Source organism: Mustela putorius, unplaced genomic scaffold, assembly GCF_011764305.1.
Source record: "Mustela putorius furo isolate JIRA1106 unplaced genomic scaffold, ASM1176430v1.1 tig00000253_pilon_pilon_pilon, whole genome shotgun sequence".
Classification (NCBI taxonomy): Eukaryota; Metazoa; Chordata; class Mammalia; order Carnivora; family Mustelidae; genus Mustela; species Mustela putorius.
This window is the reverse complement of record NW_025421329.1, coordinates 5,218,435-5,232,089: the sequence shown is the minus strand read 5'-3', so window position 1 is coordinate 5,232,089 and position 13,655 is coordinate 5,218,435. Positions and strand designations below refer to the sequence as shown.

Here is a 13,655-nt window from a genome sequence, read left to right as displayed (position 1 = left end):
GAAATCTGCTCTATTTGAATGATTATTTACAAAGTTCCAATCAGCCATTTACCCAGCATTTCTAGACTAAGACAGCCCATTCCTTGAAAGCATACTTTGCAGATTCAGCAAGTCCACCTACCTATATGACGTCTCTTATTCTGCCCTCAACAGTGCAGCCTTCAGAGTGTGCCTGTGATGAACAAGCACAGTCCCCAATGATATAGCTGGATTGTAAAATTCGTGCAGATGGTGAATGAGTCAATAAAAAGTACATTTCATCTAGGCCAGATAAACCCAACATAAAAGTGTAAATCTCTAATCAGGCATACACTTAAGAAGAGTTATCCAATGTGGTGGATATCTTATCTTCACATGTAAAATCTTTCCCATCCCACCTACATGGGATGGACCTACATGACCATCCTAGTCACCTTCACTTAAAATGCATATGTCTAATTCCACAGGGCATGTTGTACCTGACTGCACCATCTCTGTGCCTTTCCACCACTGGATTCTAACCCAGTGTCCCAGGTATGTTAGGATTCCGAGAGAAGCAAGTTACCAGGACTGAGCAGAGTGGTCAAGGCCTACCTCCACGGGACGCCATTCTCACAGACTATGGTTCAAATGCATCCACTCAAGTTGTAAGAACACAGGACTACACCAAAGGAAAGGGCACAGGGAGACAAGAGAGGGGCCTGAATGAGGTATGTACTGGCCAACATGTGCATTAAAGAATGGATGGCCAGGGCAGACTTGTCATCTGGAGCCTGGCTAACAGATGTGGATCAGAGGAAAACAGTGCCAAGACCCTCATGGAACACCAGGACGGCTCCAACTCAATTCTAGAGAACTACCTGAAGAGAATGGTGTCTCCTCATCTCCCATGATGCACAGATGCTGATATGACCCCCGTCCCTCCTCCAGGTCAGAGCACAGGGCTGGAGCTAACGAAGAACCATTGCTGCCTGCCCAGCCACTGCAGCTTCCCATCTGTCTCTATCATCACCCCAAACGACCTTCAGAGTCTGCAGAATGTTTTTGGACTCAAAAGGAACCAAGACTGGTTTAAAAGTGGGAGCAAAAAACACTTCTCACAAAAAACCATCCATCCCAGATGGGTTTACAGACACATTCAAACAACATTTAAGGAACAGATCATTCTAATCAGATAACATGTTTCCAAAGTAACAGAGAAGAGAGAAAAAGAGAGAACACACCCAACTCATTAATTCTAAGAGATAATACTAACTCGATTACAAATCAGATAATAATAGAGAAAAAAAAAAGGAAAATGTAAGCCAAGTTCATTCCTAAACAAAGAAAAGCTCCACACGGGAGCGTGGGTGGCTCAGTTGGGTAAGTGTGGATTCTTGATCTCAGCTTAGGTCTTCAACCTCTGTGTTGGGACTATGGCACCTACTTAAAAAAATAATAAATAAAACCAGATAAAAATAAAAGAAAAGCCCTATGCAAAACTTAACAAAGCAAATCTAGCAAAATAATGATGTATCATGACCAAAACTGTCTTTTGTCAAGAAATACAAGGACAGGGGTGCCTGGGTGGCTCAGCTGTTTAAGGGTCTGCCTTCAGCTGAGGTCATGATCCCAGGGTCCTGGAATCAAGCCCCACATTGGGCTCCTGGCTCCATGGGAAGCCTGTTTCTCCCTCTCCCACTTCCTCTGCTTGTGTTCCCTCTCTTGCTATCTCTCTCTCTGTGTCAAATAAATAAATAAATAAATAATAAAAAAGAAATACAAGGATAGCTGAATGCTAGAAAATTAGTCTGCTTCACTACACTAACAGGTTCAGTGGGGGAGGACCCATGTGGTTGCCTCAGAATGATGAACACTGCTTGATAAAATTCAACATTCACACATGTTAAGAAAGTAGAAAAAGAAAAGGACTTCCTTAAACCTGATAAAGAGTATTTATGAAAACACAGCAACCCAACTCTATAGCAATCACCACCTCAATGGCGAAACAAGAGAAGCATGTCCTTTAAAATTAGGAAAAGACAAGTTTCCTCTCATCACTTCCGTTCAGCATCCTACTGAAATAGTAAGTGCAGTAAGATAAGTAAAGTAAATAAAAGGCAAAGAGATGATAATGCCAGAAGTAAAAACTGTCATAATTCTCAGCTGGTATGACTACATGGAAAACCCAAAAGAATCTATAGTCTACAAATTGTAAAGTATTAGGAAGTTTGTTTAACAAGGTTGTTAATACCTAAATTAATATATGTGTCCTCAGAAACAAAATCCAGCCCAGGAAATAGTTAAATCACACTTAACATGTAAATAAACTTTTGGGGCACCTGAGTGGCTCAGTGGGTTAAGCCTCTGCCTTCAGCTCAGGCCATGATCTCAGGGTCCTGGGATCGAGCTCAGTGGGGAGCCTGCTTCTCCCTCTCTCTCTGCCTGCCTCTCTGCCTGCTTGTGATCTCTCTCTCCGTCAAATAAATAAATAAATAAAATCTTTTTTAAAAATGTAAATAAACTTTTAAAAACAACGAGTTAGGAGTAAAAATGAGGATCTGCTGATAAAGCACTAGAAATCCAATAAAGAAGAAGAGAAAGGATGAAAACAGAAAAAACTAAACACGTATTTCCTGAAAATCTTAGAAAGGTAATTCAGGAGGAAAGGGCCAAATTTATCTCACTTCTCAAAGGAAAGAGGCCTACTTGCTTAAAAGATTTTCTGCAGGTAGGTACAGATGAGGTGACCTGGTTTAAGAATGTTTCATGTCTAGGGACGCCTGGGTGGCTCAATTGATTAAGCATCTGCCTTCATTTCAGGTCATGATCCCAAGGTCCTGGGATTGAGTCCTGCATCAGCTCCTTGCTCAGCAGTGAGCCTGCTTCCCCCTCTGTCACTCCCCCTGCTTATGCTCTCTCTCTGACTCTGACAAATAAATAAATAAAAACCTCTAAGAATGTTTATGTCTGATCTGCATTTGTGTTGTTAAGCAGTACACTTTAACAGTCAATGGCAAAAAACCCATTAGTTATTTTTCTCCCTGCTAAGCCAGACAGAAATGTGTACTGATATACAACCTGAGTATTGCATGTGATCTATTGGCTCTAACACTTTACAAACCAGACAGGGTTCTCCACCCAAATCAGAAAAGACTATAATGTTATTTACACTTTGATGTTATTACACTTTGAGGTCCGAGCTCTAACAGAAAATCATCGCCCACTCTTTGACAAAACAAATTATTCCGACAAAATGGTTTTAAATGCTTTGCTACATTTTTACATAAAAATAAGTGTCCTAAGTCATAGCAAGGGTCAGGGTCTGGGATGCCGGCACCTCTGTTACGATAGTAGGGATACTCTCGGCAGGAAAATGGCAGTTTTCCCTGTCCCTCACATGTGCCTCTCGGAGGCTTGAGTCCTGGTACACCTCTCAGTCTCTGGCAGCTTGTTTTGGAAAAATCAACCCAATCCATAAGATGCTATGCTCTGGAAACACAAAACAAAACGTGTTTTCACAACTTCCATTACAGTAATTATTAGATATGTCATAATGTGACATTCTATGTCACATTTCATGTAAGTGTTCCAGCCACTGCAGCTGACAGGAGACTTTTAGGAGCAAATCCCTCAGAAGTCACATTTTAAAAAATCATCTGCGAAACTGGTCTAGGATGTATCTTTAGATGTGCATAAATAAGAGACACTCTGCCTGGGGCGCTGTTAGAAACTAGGTTAGGACAGCGAGACACAGAAAAACACATAGACACTGAAAATATTCATATATGCAGGAAGTTACACAAAAATACAAAATAGGAGACATGCTCTCCAAGGAAGGACAAAGGCCTGTAGCTCTCTGCTCATGGCGGAGAGGGAGGTAAGTCATGCATCCGTTCTGGCCTCCAGCCAAGGTAAAGAAGCAGAGCCCCAACCACCATCCTGCCTCATTCTGGGTTCCTATGTGGGCCAAAGAGAACGTCCAAGAAGTTTTCCCTAACTTGGAGAGGTCTAGGTAACAAGCTGGCATCTTTCCTCCTCAACTGCTTTTTGAAAATTCTCTGAATTTACATATGATGTTATTTTAGATTGAGCCATATAAAATTGCAATATTGGTAATAAAATATGGTCAAAGAGCAACAAGTTCATATGGTTCAACCTAATATAATCTATGTAACATATATTCCTGTATATCACACATTATCAAAATTTTCTATTAGAGATAATATAAATACAATATTGCATCAATTACTGGTGACCTAAAAGGAGCTCTTTGTTCCATATTTCTAATTTTGAAAAATGTGTCATTCCACTAACTAATAAGCATGGATCTCCAACTTTTCATACAAAATAAATCTCTTTATTAAACTAATGTTACCTGAAACTTCAAAGCCCATTGATGATTTTTTTGTTTTGTTTTTTTAAAGATTTTATTTATTTATTTGACAGAAAGAGATCACAAGTAGACAGATAAGCCAGCAGAGAGAGAAAGGGAAGCAGGCTCCCTGCCGAGCAGAGAGCCCGATGCGGCACTCGATCCCAGGACCCCAAGCTCATGACCTGAGCCGAAGGCAGCGGCTTAACTCACTGAGCCACCCAGGCGCCCTCACTGAGAATTTTTAAAGACACAAACTAAAGATCCAGTCAAAGAAACTGACAAAGACTGGCTAAGAAAACCCAACTCTACTCTTAAATTGAACCCCTTGTTGCTTCTTTCCATTTGGTTTTCTTTGGCTGTTTTCTTGAGAGGCTTATAAACAAGTTTCCTAGAAACCCAGGCAGATCTTTTCTTTCTTCTATTTTCTCCTAGTTCTTTTCACCTTCTAAATCTTTAATCCTGGCCTATGGACTGCCATATTTTTTTCCAGTTTAAAGGAGAATGGCATACTAATTTCTCCCCTTCCACTGGCACCCCTCTGTAGAGGAAGTTTTGAATAAACACAAAGTAGCTAGTTAAGTAAAAGGCCTAGTTGATTACATTCAGTTTAAATTCTAAATCTTCTAAGGGGATAGTCAGAAAGATTAAAGTAACAGGAACTCTTGCAATCACAAACCCAAGAGGAGATAAACTTGCTTCATTATAAAAAATGAGCTACTCTTTCACTTAAATCAAAATTTATAAAATCACAGGCCAACCTTTTATGTTATTTTTAAAAGACTGCAAGATTTCCTTCCAGAATAAAGCAAGCCCTAAAATGTCTCAGGCAGGTTAGGTCTTCTCCTTCTATGAGTCAGAAGGCAGGCCCTGCATGAGTCTGTGGGCCTCCTCCTGAGACTTGAGGTTGGCCAAGCAGATGTCAGAGAAGTGTGCATGTCACAGTGAAGAGTCTGGCCTCTGTATGGAGGAGTAAGGACAAGGGATACTGCGGCCCAACCAGTTGGACCCCACGTGCCACAAACCAGAATCTGGAAACATTTTAGAGCTCAGGATCCCACTCAGTCTTAAAACACTGCTTCTTCTTTCTGAAAGTGGAGAAATGTTATAGCCCTTTTTTTTTTTTTTTTTTTTTTTTAAGAGAAGAATCTAAATGCTTCTGGGATATCAAAGGGTTTAGATCCTGAACGAACATTCAGATGAACTGAGTGAAAGAATCACATGGATTACATTTGCTGGAAAAAAACACAAGGCTTTGAAAACGGATAGAGAAAGTACCACTAAAACGTGCTGGATTTTATTAAATACCAAATGCCTGAAAAATAGTTTGAAACATCCAGTAAACCAAGAGCATGGCAGGGTTGGCCTTTCCTTAGCATAATCTTTTAAAGGATATTAGTAGGTCCAATTTCATTTCAAATGACTCGATTTGCATTTCAAACATGAGAGAAACTAGGTCAGACAAGAGTCGGCACCAATGACAGATTCCACATATACCTGGAATAGCCGTACACCAGAGATCACCACCAAAAGCTTCCCAAGGAAAAAGCGCTGTCTGCAGAGAACAAAAAGCCTGTGAATTAAAACCTGATACACTAACCTTTAGAAATTTGGGGGAATTTTCAGAGTCCAAAGACTCTGTAATGAGGGAAGAAAGCAGAAACAGTTTTGTCAACTTTTGATTAGTTTTCATTTTATAGATTATACCCACGGAAAATCCCAGAGTCTCCTTTTAAACAACGGTTTCAACCCCTTCCCCCACCCAAACAGAAGTTCCAAGATGTCTGTCTGATTTGATGACTTGGTTTGGTTTGGTGTTCTCTGCTTACTGAGGCTGGCTGTAGCCCAGCCCAGGGCCGGGCACAGCCATAAGAATACTGGGGACAATTAGTGTGGAAAGAGCCACACCCTGAGATGAAGCAGATGTGCAGTTAGGCTCACCAATTTCAGGGACAGGTGAGAAGACCCGCCAGGCATGCTGCACACTGGGGGGAAGCAGGGCCCAGGTAAAGGGAGTGGTCTAGCAGGACAGTCATTCTTTCACAAGGAGGTGCCCTGGGGTTTGACCTCAGGGACAGGGCTTACTATCTCCAGGCTCCAGAGAGAATGGGTCAAGAGAAAGTAAAGTGTCAGGTCTCAGGTAAGTACCTGGAGCACAGAGCTGACACCCACTATCAGAGCTGGACCAACGGCAGATACCACAAAGGCAGAGTCCATATCACATACCCCTGGGGTCCGGGGTCAGGACTGGTCTTCAGACTGTGGCTGAGCAGACAACTGGGGACAGGAAGATTCTCGAAGCCTGGGAACCAGGATGGACCTGGGCAATGGAACCAGAGACTTAAAAGCCTAGAGATACAAATGACAACAGACATTGTTTCGTATCACACACAGGTACTTGGCTAAAGTAACAGGAATGTCAGCAGTCAGTCCCCCTTTGAGGTGTGAACGCACAGCCTATTTTGACAAATCTTCTAGTTGAAGTAAGAAATGAGTTTTGCTCCAAGGGAAAATTTTTAAAATTTCTTCAGGACTCAGAGGATAAATCATATCTAACACTCTTAATTGCTCCTACCTAAGCAAGACACCAAGCAAAGGGACCTGAGTCCTCTTACAGGATGGATCCACTGGGCCCAACCTAGAGAACGACCAGTGACCAGGCTGGCCTCCAGCTTGGTCAGGGGCAGCACTGAAGGGAACAGAACCAATCCAACCCATCACTCAGCATCTGTGCTTAATCGGCCTGTGTATACAAAGAATCACTGACCTGAACCAAGGAGGGAAACCCTGCTTATCCTAATTAGTGGACCTGTGAACAGCAGGGGGAAGGAGAAGTTCTAAAGCTAACTCCAAGTAGAAAAGAACTTGCGGTGAAAATAATTATCCCTACAGCAAGAAGTCATCCACACAGAATATGGGGATTCATGTGGGCAAAACCAGCTTTAATACAACTCATGTGGTGAGGCGGCAGCACACGAAACCAAACAACATGTTACTCGGGTGAAAGTAAATACATAAACCTACAGCGGCTACAAAATGGTAAAGTCACAAAGGTAATTCAGTTGAAAAATATGTATCGAGGACAGCCTTCTGATTTCATGGGTCAGGAAAGTGCAGCCTAAGAGGTAAAGTGACTTGACACAAAAACACCCTATGCTAACCGGAGAGCCTCCTCTTTCTCAACCTTCCTTTTGAGCCTCACAATGATGTAGGGGCTGAGGAAGCCTCGTGGTCATGCCCATTTGATAGGTAGGTGAACTGAAGGTCAGAGGGCTCCCAGCCTTCTCAGGTTCACATTTATAAGGTACAAGAGAGCAGAGCCTTCCTAGTCTGAACCACGGATCACCACATCAGGACAATGAAAATATCTGATAATGACCCACTCTACCCACAGTCATGCCAGGTCCGGAAAGGGATGCAAAGCCAGGAACAGACCTTACCCTTGGGGAGAGAACAGTTGTGTGCTACTGAAGACAAGAACTCCATGGTCTCAGGCCAGGGACCCTCAAGAACGGGTGGAGCCAGAGAAGCAGAGAGAATTCTCAGCCCAGAGACAAAGCAGGAAGCAACGTGAACGAATGGCCAGAAATGAGCAATGCATAAGAATCAGCATCTGGCTCCAACTAAGGAGTGATAAGCCGATACGGTCAGATAAAGATGGGGACATGAACCCAGGCCAAGGATCCTCCAAATCCTTACTCGGGTAACAGAGACCAATTCAGGAACATTGGGAATCTCAACCAGTCACACCCAACCCACGGTGATCCTGTCAGGTCCTTGCCCCAGCTCTTAAGGAGAACTCGATATCTCTAGAAGAAGCCTGGCCTGCTCCTGCTGGGCCAGCTCATCCAAGCCAACTAGAGAGTCAAGTCCTGACCTACCCCCAGGGACCCTGGGATGATTTTAACAAGAGGACATTTCTGAAGGAGCAAAAAGGTATAGGGAAGAAAATAGGTGTTTAAAATTAAAGCTTTTTCTATTGTCTTTAGGTACACACTTACAAAGCCAGCCACTACATGAAACAGTTCCTGAAATGCCAAGGGGACACGCACCAGGAAGAAAGAGCAATTGGAAGAGGAGCACAAAGAGGCTTCTTTCAAAGAGTGACCTCTGCAAAGGATGCCACTGGGCCAGCCTCAGCAGGAGACCACCCAGGAGCAGCAGAGGCTGTGGCAAGCCCTGAAAGCAGCTCACCAGCAGCCCCTTCCGGCCAAGGCGCAAGGACCAGAGAGATCACTGGGGAAATGGAAATGGAAATGCCCAGGCAGGGGAGGGAAAGAGAACACATGAAATGGTAATCCCATTACAGGGTGATCCAGTGACAGTCAAATCCTTAGAGCTGTGCCCAGATCCCTCTGCTGGAATTGGTACCTTATGTGGTGTGGCGAGGAGGAAGGTCTGCACACGAAAGGCTTTGTGTGGACTGAAGAAAGAAGACTCCAGGGGCGGCACAGCTATGGGTAAAATAGGTTCCATGTGAGTCAGTGTAAAATCATGACCACTTTAAGCTGAAATAGAGCCAGGCAGACAAACACCCAGGATGCTTCCAGATCTCTCCTGTGTGCATCTGGGAGCTTTATTTCCACTGGAGACCTACATAGATGCAGGGAGCCCACTGCTGCTTTATTAAAAGGACTGTGAGAGGACAATGACCTAATTTTACCATGTCTGTCTCAATTGTTAAGGTTTGGTTTTCATATGGTCACTCAGGTCAAGTTCCACGCTGACCTGCAACCTAACAATCTCATGGTAAATAAAAGGCCACCTCTGACACAGACCAAGGGAGACTGGTACAGCTATGTTGACATCTGACCTTGTAGTGAGAGCCACTACTGTTATGCCCGAGTTTTCGTGTCCGAGAGACCGCCAAGGAGCCAAGCACCGAAGCAATCACACGAGGGTTTATTTGACAGGCTTAAGCTTGGGCCCAAGTATACCCAACACAGCGGAGTAGGGACTTGGACCCTGAGGTGACATGCTTATTAAGCTTGGGCCCAAGTATACCGGATGCAGCAGAGTAAGGACTTGGACCACGAACCAGATTACAGTCAGAGTTTTTGAAAGCAGAGTGGGGGGGACTCCGCGGTGGGTGAGGACAACTGGGATTGTGCATGATGTAAGTCTCTAAGGAATCAAGATCTCCAGGACTTTGAGGGGCTAGCTATCGTTGGGAGAAAGGTTATTTATTCCAATAATAAAAATCTTCTCATGAGACCCTTTAGATGTCTACCAGTGGGCCATATGCTTAGGAATGATTCTCTACACTATCTTGGAGGTTTAGAGATCAAGTTTGTTAAAGTAGACTTACAGGATCCTGGTCGGACCTGTTGGGGTAGGGTGTCAGTCAGGCTAGGATTGTCCTTAGCAAAACCTCAAGGTGAGGGCAGTTAAGTCCCCAGGGGAGAGCCACTCTGTCTGTTTCAAGGGCTTGTCAGTAGGTAAGGAATTTTAATGATTTCTTCTGCCTCTGTTTCCCACATCAGCTAAACTTCAGGCGGGATGGCCTTAATTTTCTCAGCCTCCACACTATGTCAACCCTATTCTATCCCAAACCTGTACACATAGAGTATTTCCCAAAATGACATCTCCTGAGCATCCTTTGGCCACAAAGTAAGTATTCCTATGAACAAGTACTTGCTGATGCTTCACAGGCTTATTCCTGTGCTGATCAATACAAGGGGCACGAGAATGTATAAACAAGGACCCCTGGCTCAAAAAGTCTGGAAAGGCAAGGTTTAATTACATAAGACAAAATGAAGCGCTGAGGAATGGCATACCACTGGCTACTAGAAAGCTCTAAGTGCTCTAAGAAAGGGAAACAAAGCAAACTGGAGCCAGTGAAGAAAGATTTGTGGGAAGAAGCCAGATTTGGACTTATCCTTATACAAGGTCTGGACCCAGATTAAAAAAAAAAACAAACAAACAGAGAAGGAAGGACTTCAAGGCAACCCAGACATCATCCTTGACCTAAAGAAAGGATTGTGAGCCAGAACAGCTCATAAGGGGGAAAAAAATAAAGATTTTTTTTTTTTTGAAAAACCATCCTGAGACTTCTGCTTCTTTCAGAGACAGAGCAACAGGAGCCAGACTTACTCTTTTATCTGAACCCCTCAAAAAAAAGGGAAAGAAAGAAAGAACAAACATAGGAAACAACTGTTTTCAAGACACTGAACCTAAGGCAGCAAAGGTCAGTGACCACCCCCTCTCCCAACACAGGAAACAAACAAACAAGGTGAGTCCTGCAGCAGAGCCAGCCAACCCCCTTGAGACCTTCCAGGACAGAATACAGAGAGTGGAACTGAAGCAGAATCTAAAGACTTCTTAAGTAGAGTAGATGGAATTAAGAGTCCTGGAGGCTAAAGCAGCTAAGCGCTTTGGGACAGAGCACTGGAGAGGAGCGAACTATACGGAGAACCCTGGGGGTCAGTAGGCAGAGACTGCACTTTTGAATGGGTACTGGGCAATGCCTGTGGGTAAGGAGACTACTCAAGGCCAGGAAAGAACCACTCAAAAGCATTAGAGGTTACAGTAATAGGGCTGGGAACAGTGCCTGTTCCTACCCACCAGATGGAAGAAGCTCCTAGTCCATGGGGCAGCAGGTAGCGCTCAGCAAGGTCTTGCCTCAATTGTGGGGAACAACCAGTTCTAGAATAAGCAAGGCTCTGGACTCAATCATAAAAGCAAGACCCAAAAGAATCAAACTGATTCCAAGTAACTTGACTAAAAGCTCAAGAACATTTATAGGAATACAAAAATATCCAGTATCTATCTCAATTAAAAAAAAAAAAAAAAACTATCTGAACTCTACCCAATCTACAAATGGCCAAAGAAGGAAATGCAGAGAAAAAATAAGCCATTACTCGCAATACATGAAGCCCCTTCCTGACTCTGCAAAGGGAAGCACATGGCTTCAGCAGTACTGTTGTCTGGGTTCAGAAAGCGTATCAATGTGCAATCCCCTCGGTGACATTTGTGACATCGGATACCTTCATTTAAGGAATGTTGTTTGAGAGGTAGTGCAGTGAATCTTTTCCCACAGCTTTCTAAGCTAAGGCAAGTCCTAATTACTCCGTTGTTTTTAAGGCTGAACAATTTAAAATAACTGAGGCACTAATTCTTCCTTTTACATTTTGTAAAGCTTATCTAATGCAAAAAAATTTTATGTCATGAGATACAATTTTATTAGAAATGTTCATCTTGTAAAAATAAACTGATTATTAAAGATTTGAATGATATCTATGAATCTTCAAGATAAGTTTAAACAAGTAACTTGTTTTACATGTGAATCCTTAACAAAATGAACACTGTCCCTATTTACCTCCAAACAATGTCCATTAAAAATTTTCTTAAAATATTTTAATAAGATTCTGAAAGTATAATGCATTTTTTGTCAAAAATTCTATTTTATGAGAAATTACCTTTGTACAGATCTGTTTCATAAGATAATTTACTTAGTTTTAATAAAAATTTCTCTATTGTATTATTATTTAACATAATAATACATATTTCTATAACTATTATTTCTATTACCAGTTTCTATTTTAGAGAGAATATGAGACATGGTACCTAATCTGAGTTCTACCAAAATTGTTCTCAGGATGCCTGGGTGGCTCAGTGAGTTAAAGCTTCTGTCTTTGGCTCAGGTCATGATCGCAGGGTCCTGGGATCAAGCCCCACATCAGGCTCTCTGCTCAGCAGGGAGCCTGCTTCCCACCCACCCCACCCCACCCTACCCCCACCCAGCCTCCTTCTCTGCCTACTTGTGATCTCTGTTTGTCAAATAAATAAATAAAATCTTTACCCAAAACATTGTTCTCAAGTTTAGAAAATGTTCATTTTCTTAGGGTGCCTGGGTGGCTCAGTGGGTTAAAGCCTCTGCCTTTGGTTCAGGTCATGATTGCAGGGTCCCGGGATGAGCCCCACATTGGGCTCTCTGCTCAGCAGGGAGCCTGCTTCCTCCTCTCTCTGCCTACTTGTCATCTCTGTCTGTCAAATAAATAAATAAATAAATAAATAAATAAATAAATCTCTTTTTTTAAAATGTTCATTTTCTATTAATCTCAGGAAACAAACAGGGTTGCTAGAATGGAGGGGGGTGGGGGGATAGGATGGCTTGGCGATGGACACTGGGGAGGGTATGTGTTGTGGTTGAGTGCTGTGAATTGTGTAAGACTGATGAATCACAGATCTGTACCCCTGAAACAAATAATATATTATACGTTAATAATAACCAAAAAGATAAACAAACTGCCAGCCCAAAAAAAAAAAAAAAGTTCGTTTTAAGATGACTAACTAAACCTGATCTTCATAATCAGGTGACCACACATTGTGGTGTGCCCAGAACTACCATACCTACTGTCCTTTTCAGTCTCAGAAGTTACCCAATTTTATTTTTTTAAATGACACTTTTTTTAAAGATTTTATTTATTTATTTGACACAGAAAGAGAGATCACAAGTAGGCAGAGAGGCAGGCAGAGAGAGAGGGGGAAGCAGGCTCCCTGCTGAGCACGGAGCCAGATGTGGGGCTCGATTCCAGGACCCTGAGATCATGACCAGAGCTGAAGGCAGAGGCTTAACCCACTGAGCCACCCAGGCATCCAGGAAGTGTCCCAATTTTAGAGAGGTATTATAGGGTAGCCCATTCATAATGGAAATGAACACACTATACTTTCCAAAGTGACCTAATCCTCAAATACAACCATAAGAAGTGATTTAGACTAAATCACTAGAGTCAAACCTAGAGTCAAAAATGAAATCAGAATGCAGGCCCAGAGTTTCCAGACTGCCTATTTTCTATATGGCTTTCTAGGTATTTTTTTAAAAAACTGGGGGGGAGAACACTCACAATTGAAAATGCCCACCCCTCTCTAGTCCCTAACTCCTGGGTATAAGGTAGCTTATTAAATCCTTACCAGCTGTTTTCATTCCCTTTCCTTGACTGTAAGATTTCCCAAGGGAATTTCTAAGATTTTTATGCCGAGTCTATACCAGTATTACCAATTACATTCAACTATCTGGCACTCAGAAAAAAGAAATAAATGAAGATCCCCATAGGCTAGAACATTCTGCCCTCCACTCCTGTGATGAGAATCTGCCCACAGTAACGGGAACAAGGGGCTGCTGAACCAATGGGAAGACCTGCGGATAGAACTTTCAGATCTCAGATAGAGCTATGACCTTTAGGGGACAGGCAGAATGGGGTAAGGCTCCTTAACACCTTCTACAAAGAAACAAGAAGGAATGGAAAGTCACAGAAAAACAGTGAGGAAATAAGTAACCGTGTTTACCCAAACAATGAGGATGGCGAAGAGGAATGGTAGC

At 42.7% G+C, this 13,655-nt stretch overlaps 1 protein-coding gene across 3 annotated transcripts in view; it reads right to left on the bottom strand.

The window, feature by feature from the left end:
* Positions 1-13,655, bottom strand: part of DTD1 (D-aminoacyl-tRNA deacylase 1) — a 170,278-nt gene that overhangs the window by 38,833 nt on the left and 117,790 nt on the right. Inside the window, exon 5 of one of the 3 annotated variants that reach the window (XM_045078450.1) lies at positions 8,644-8,787. The exons of the other annotated variants lie outside the window; for them this stretch is intronic. Coding sequence (XP_044934385.1) covers positions 8,659-8,787 — 129 coding nt within the window. The 3' untranslated portion in view covers positions 8,644-8,658. Of the gene's footprint in view, positions 1-8,643; positions 8,788-13,655 lie in introns of those variants that run through there. 3 annotated transcript variants of the gene reach the window in all.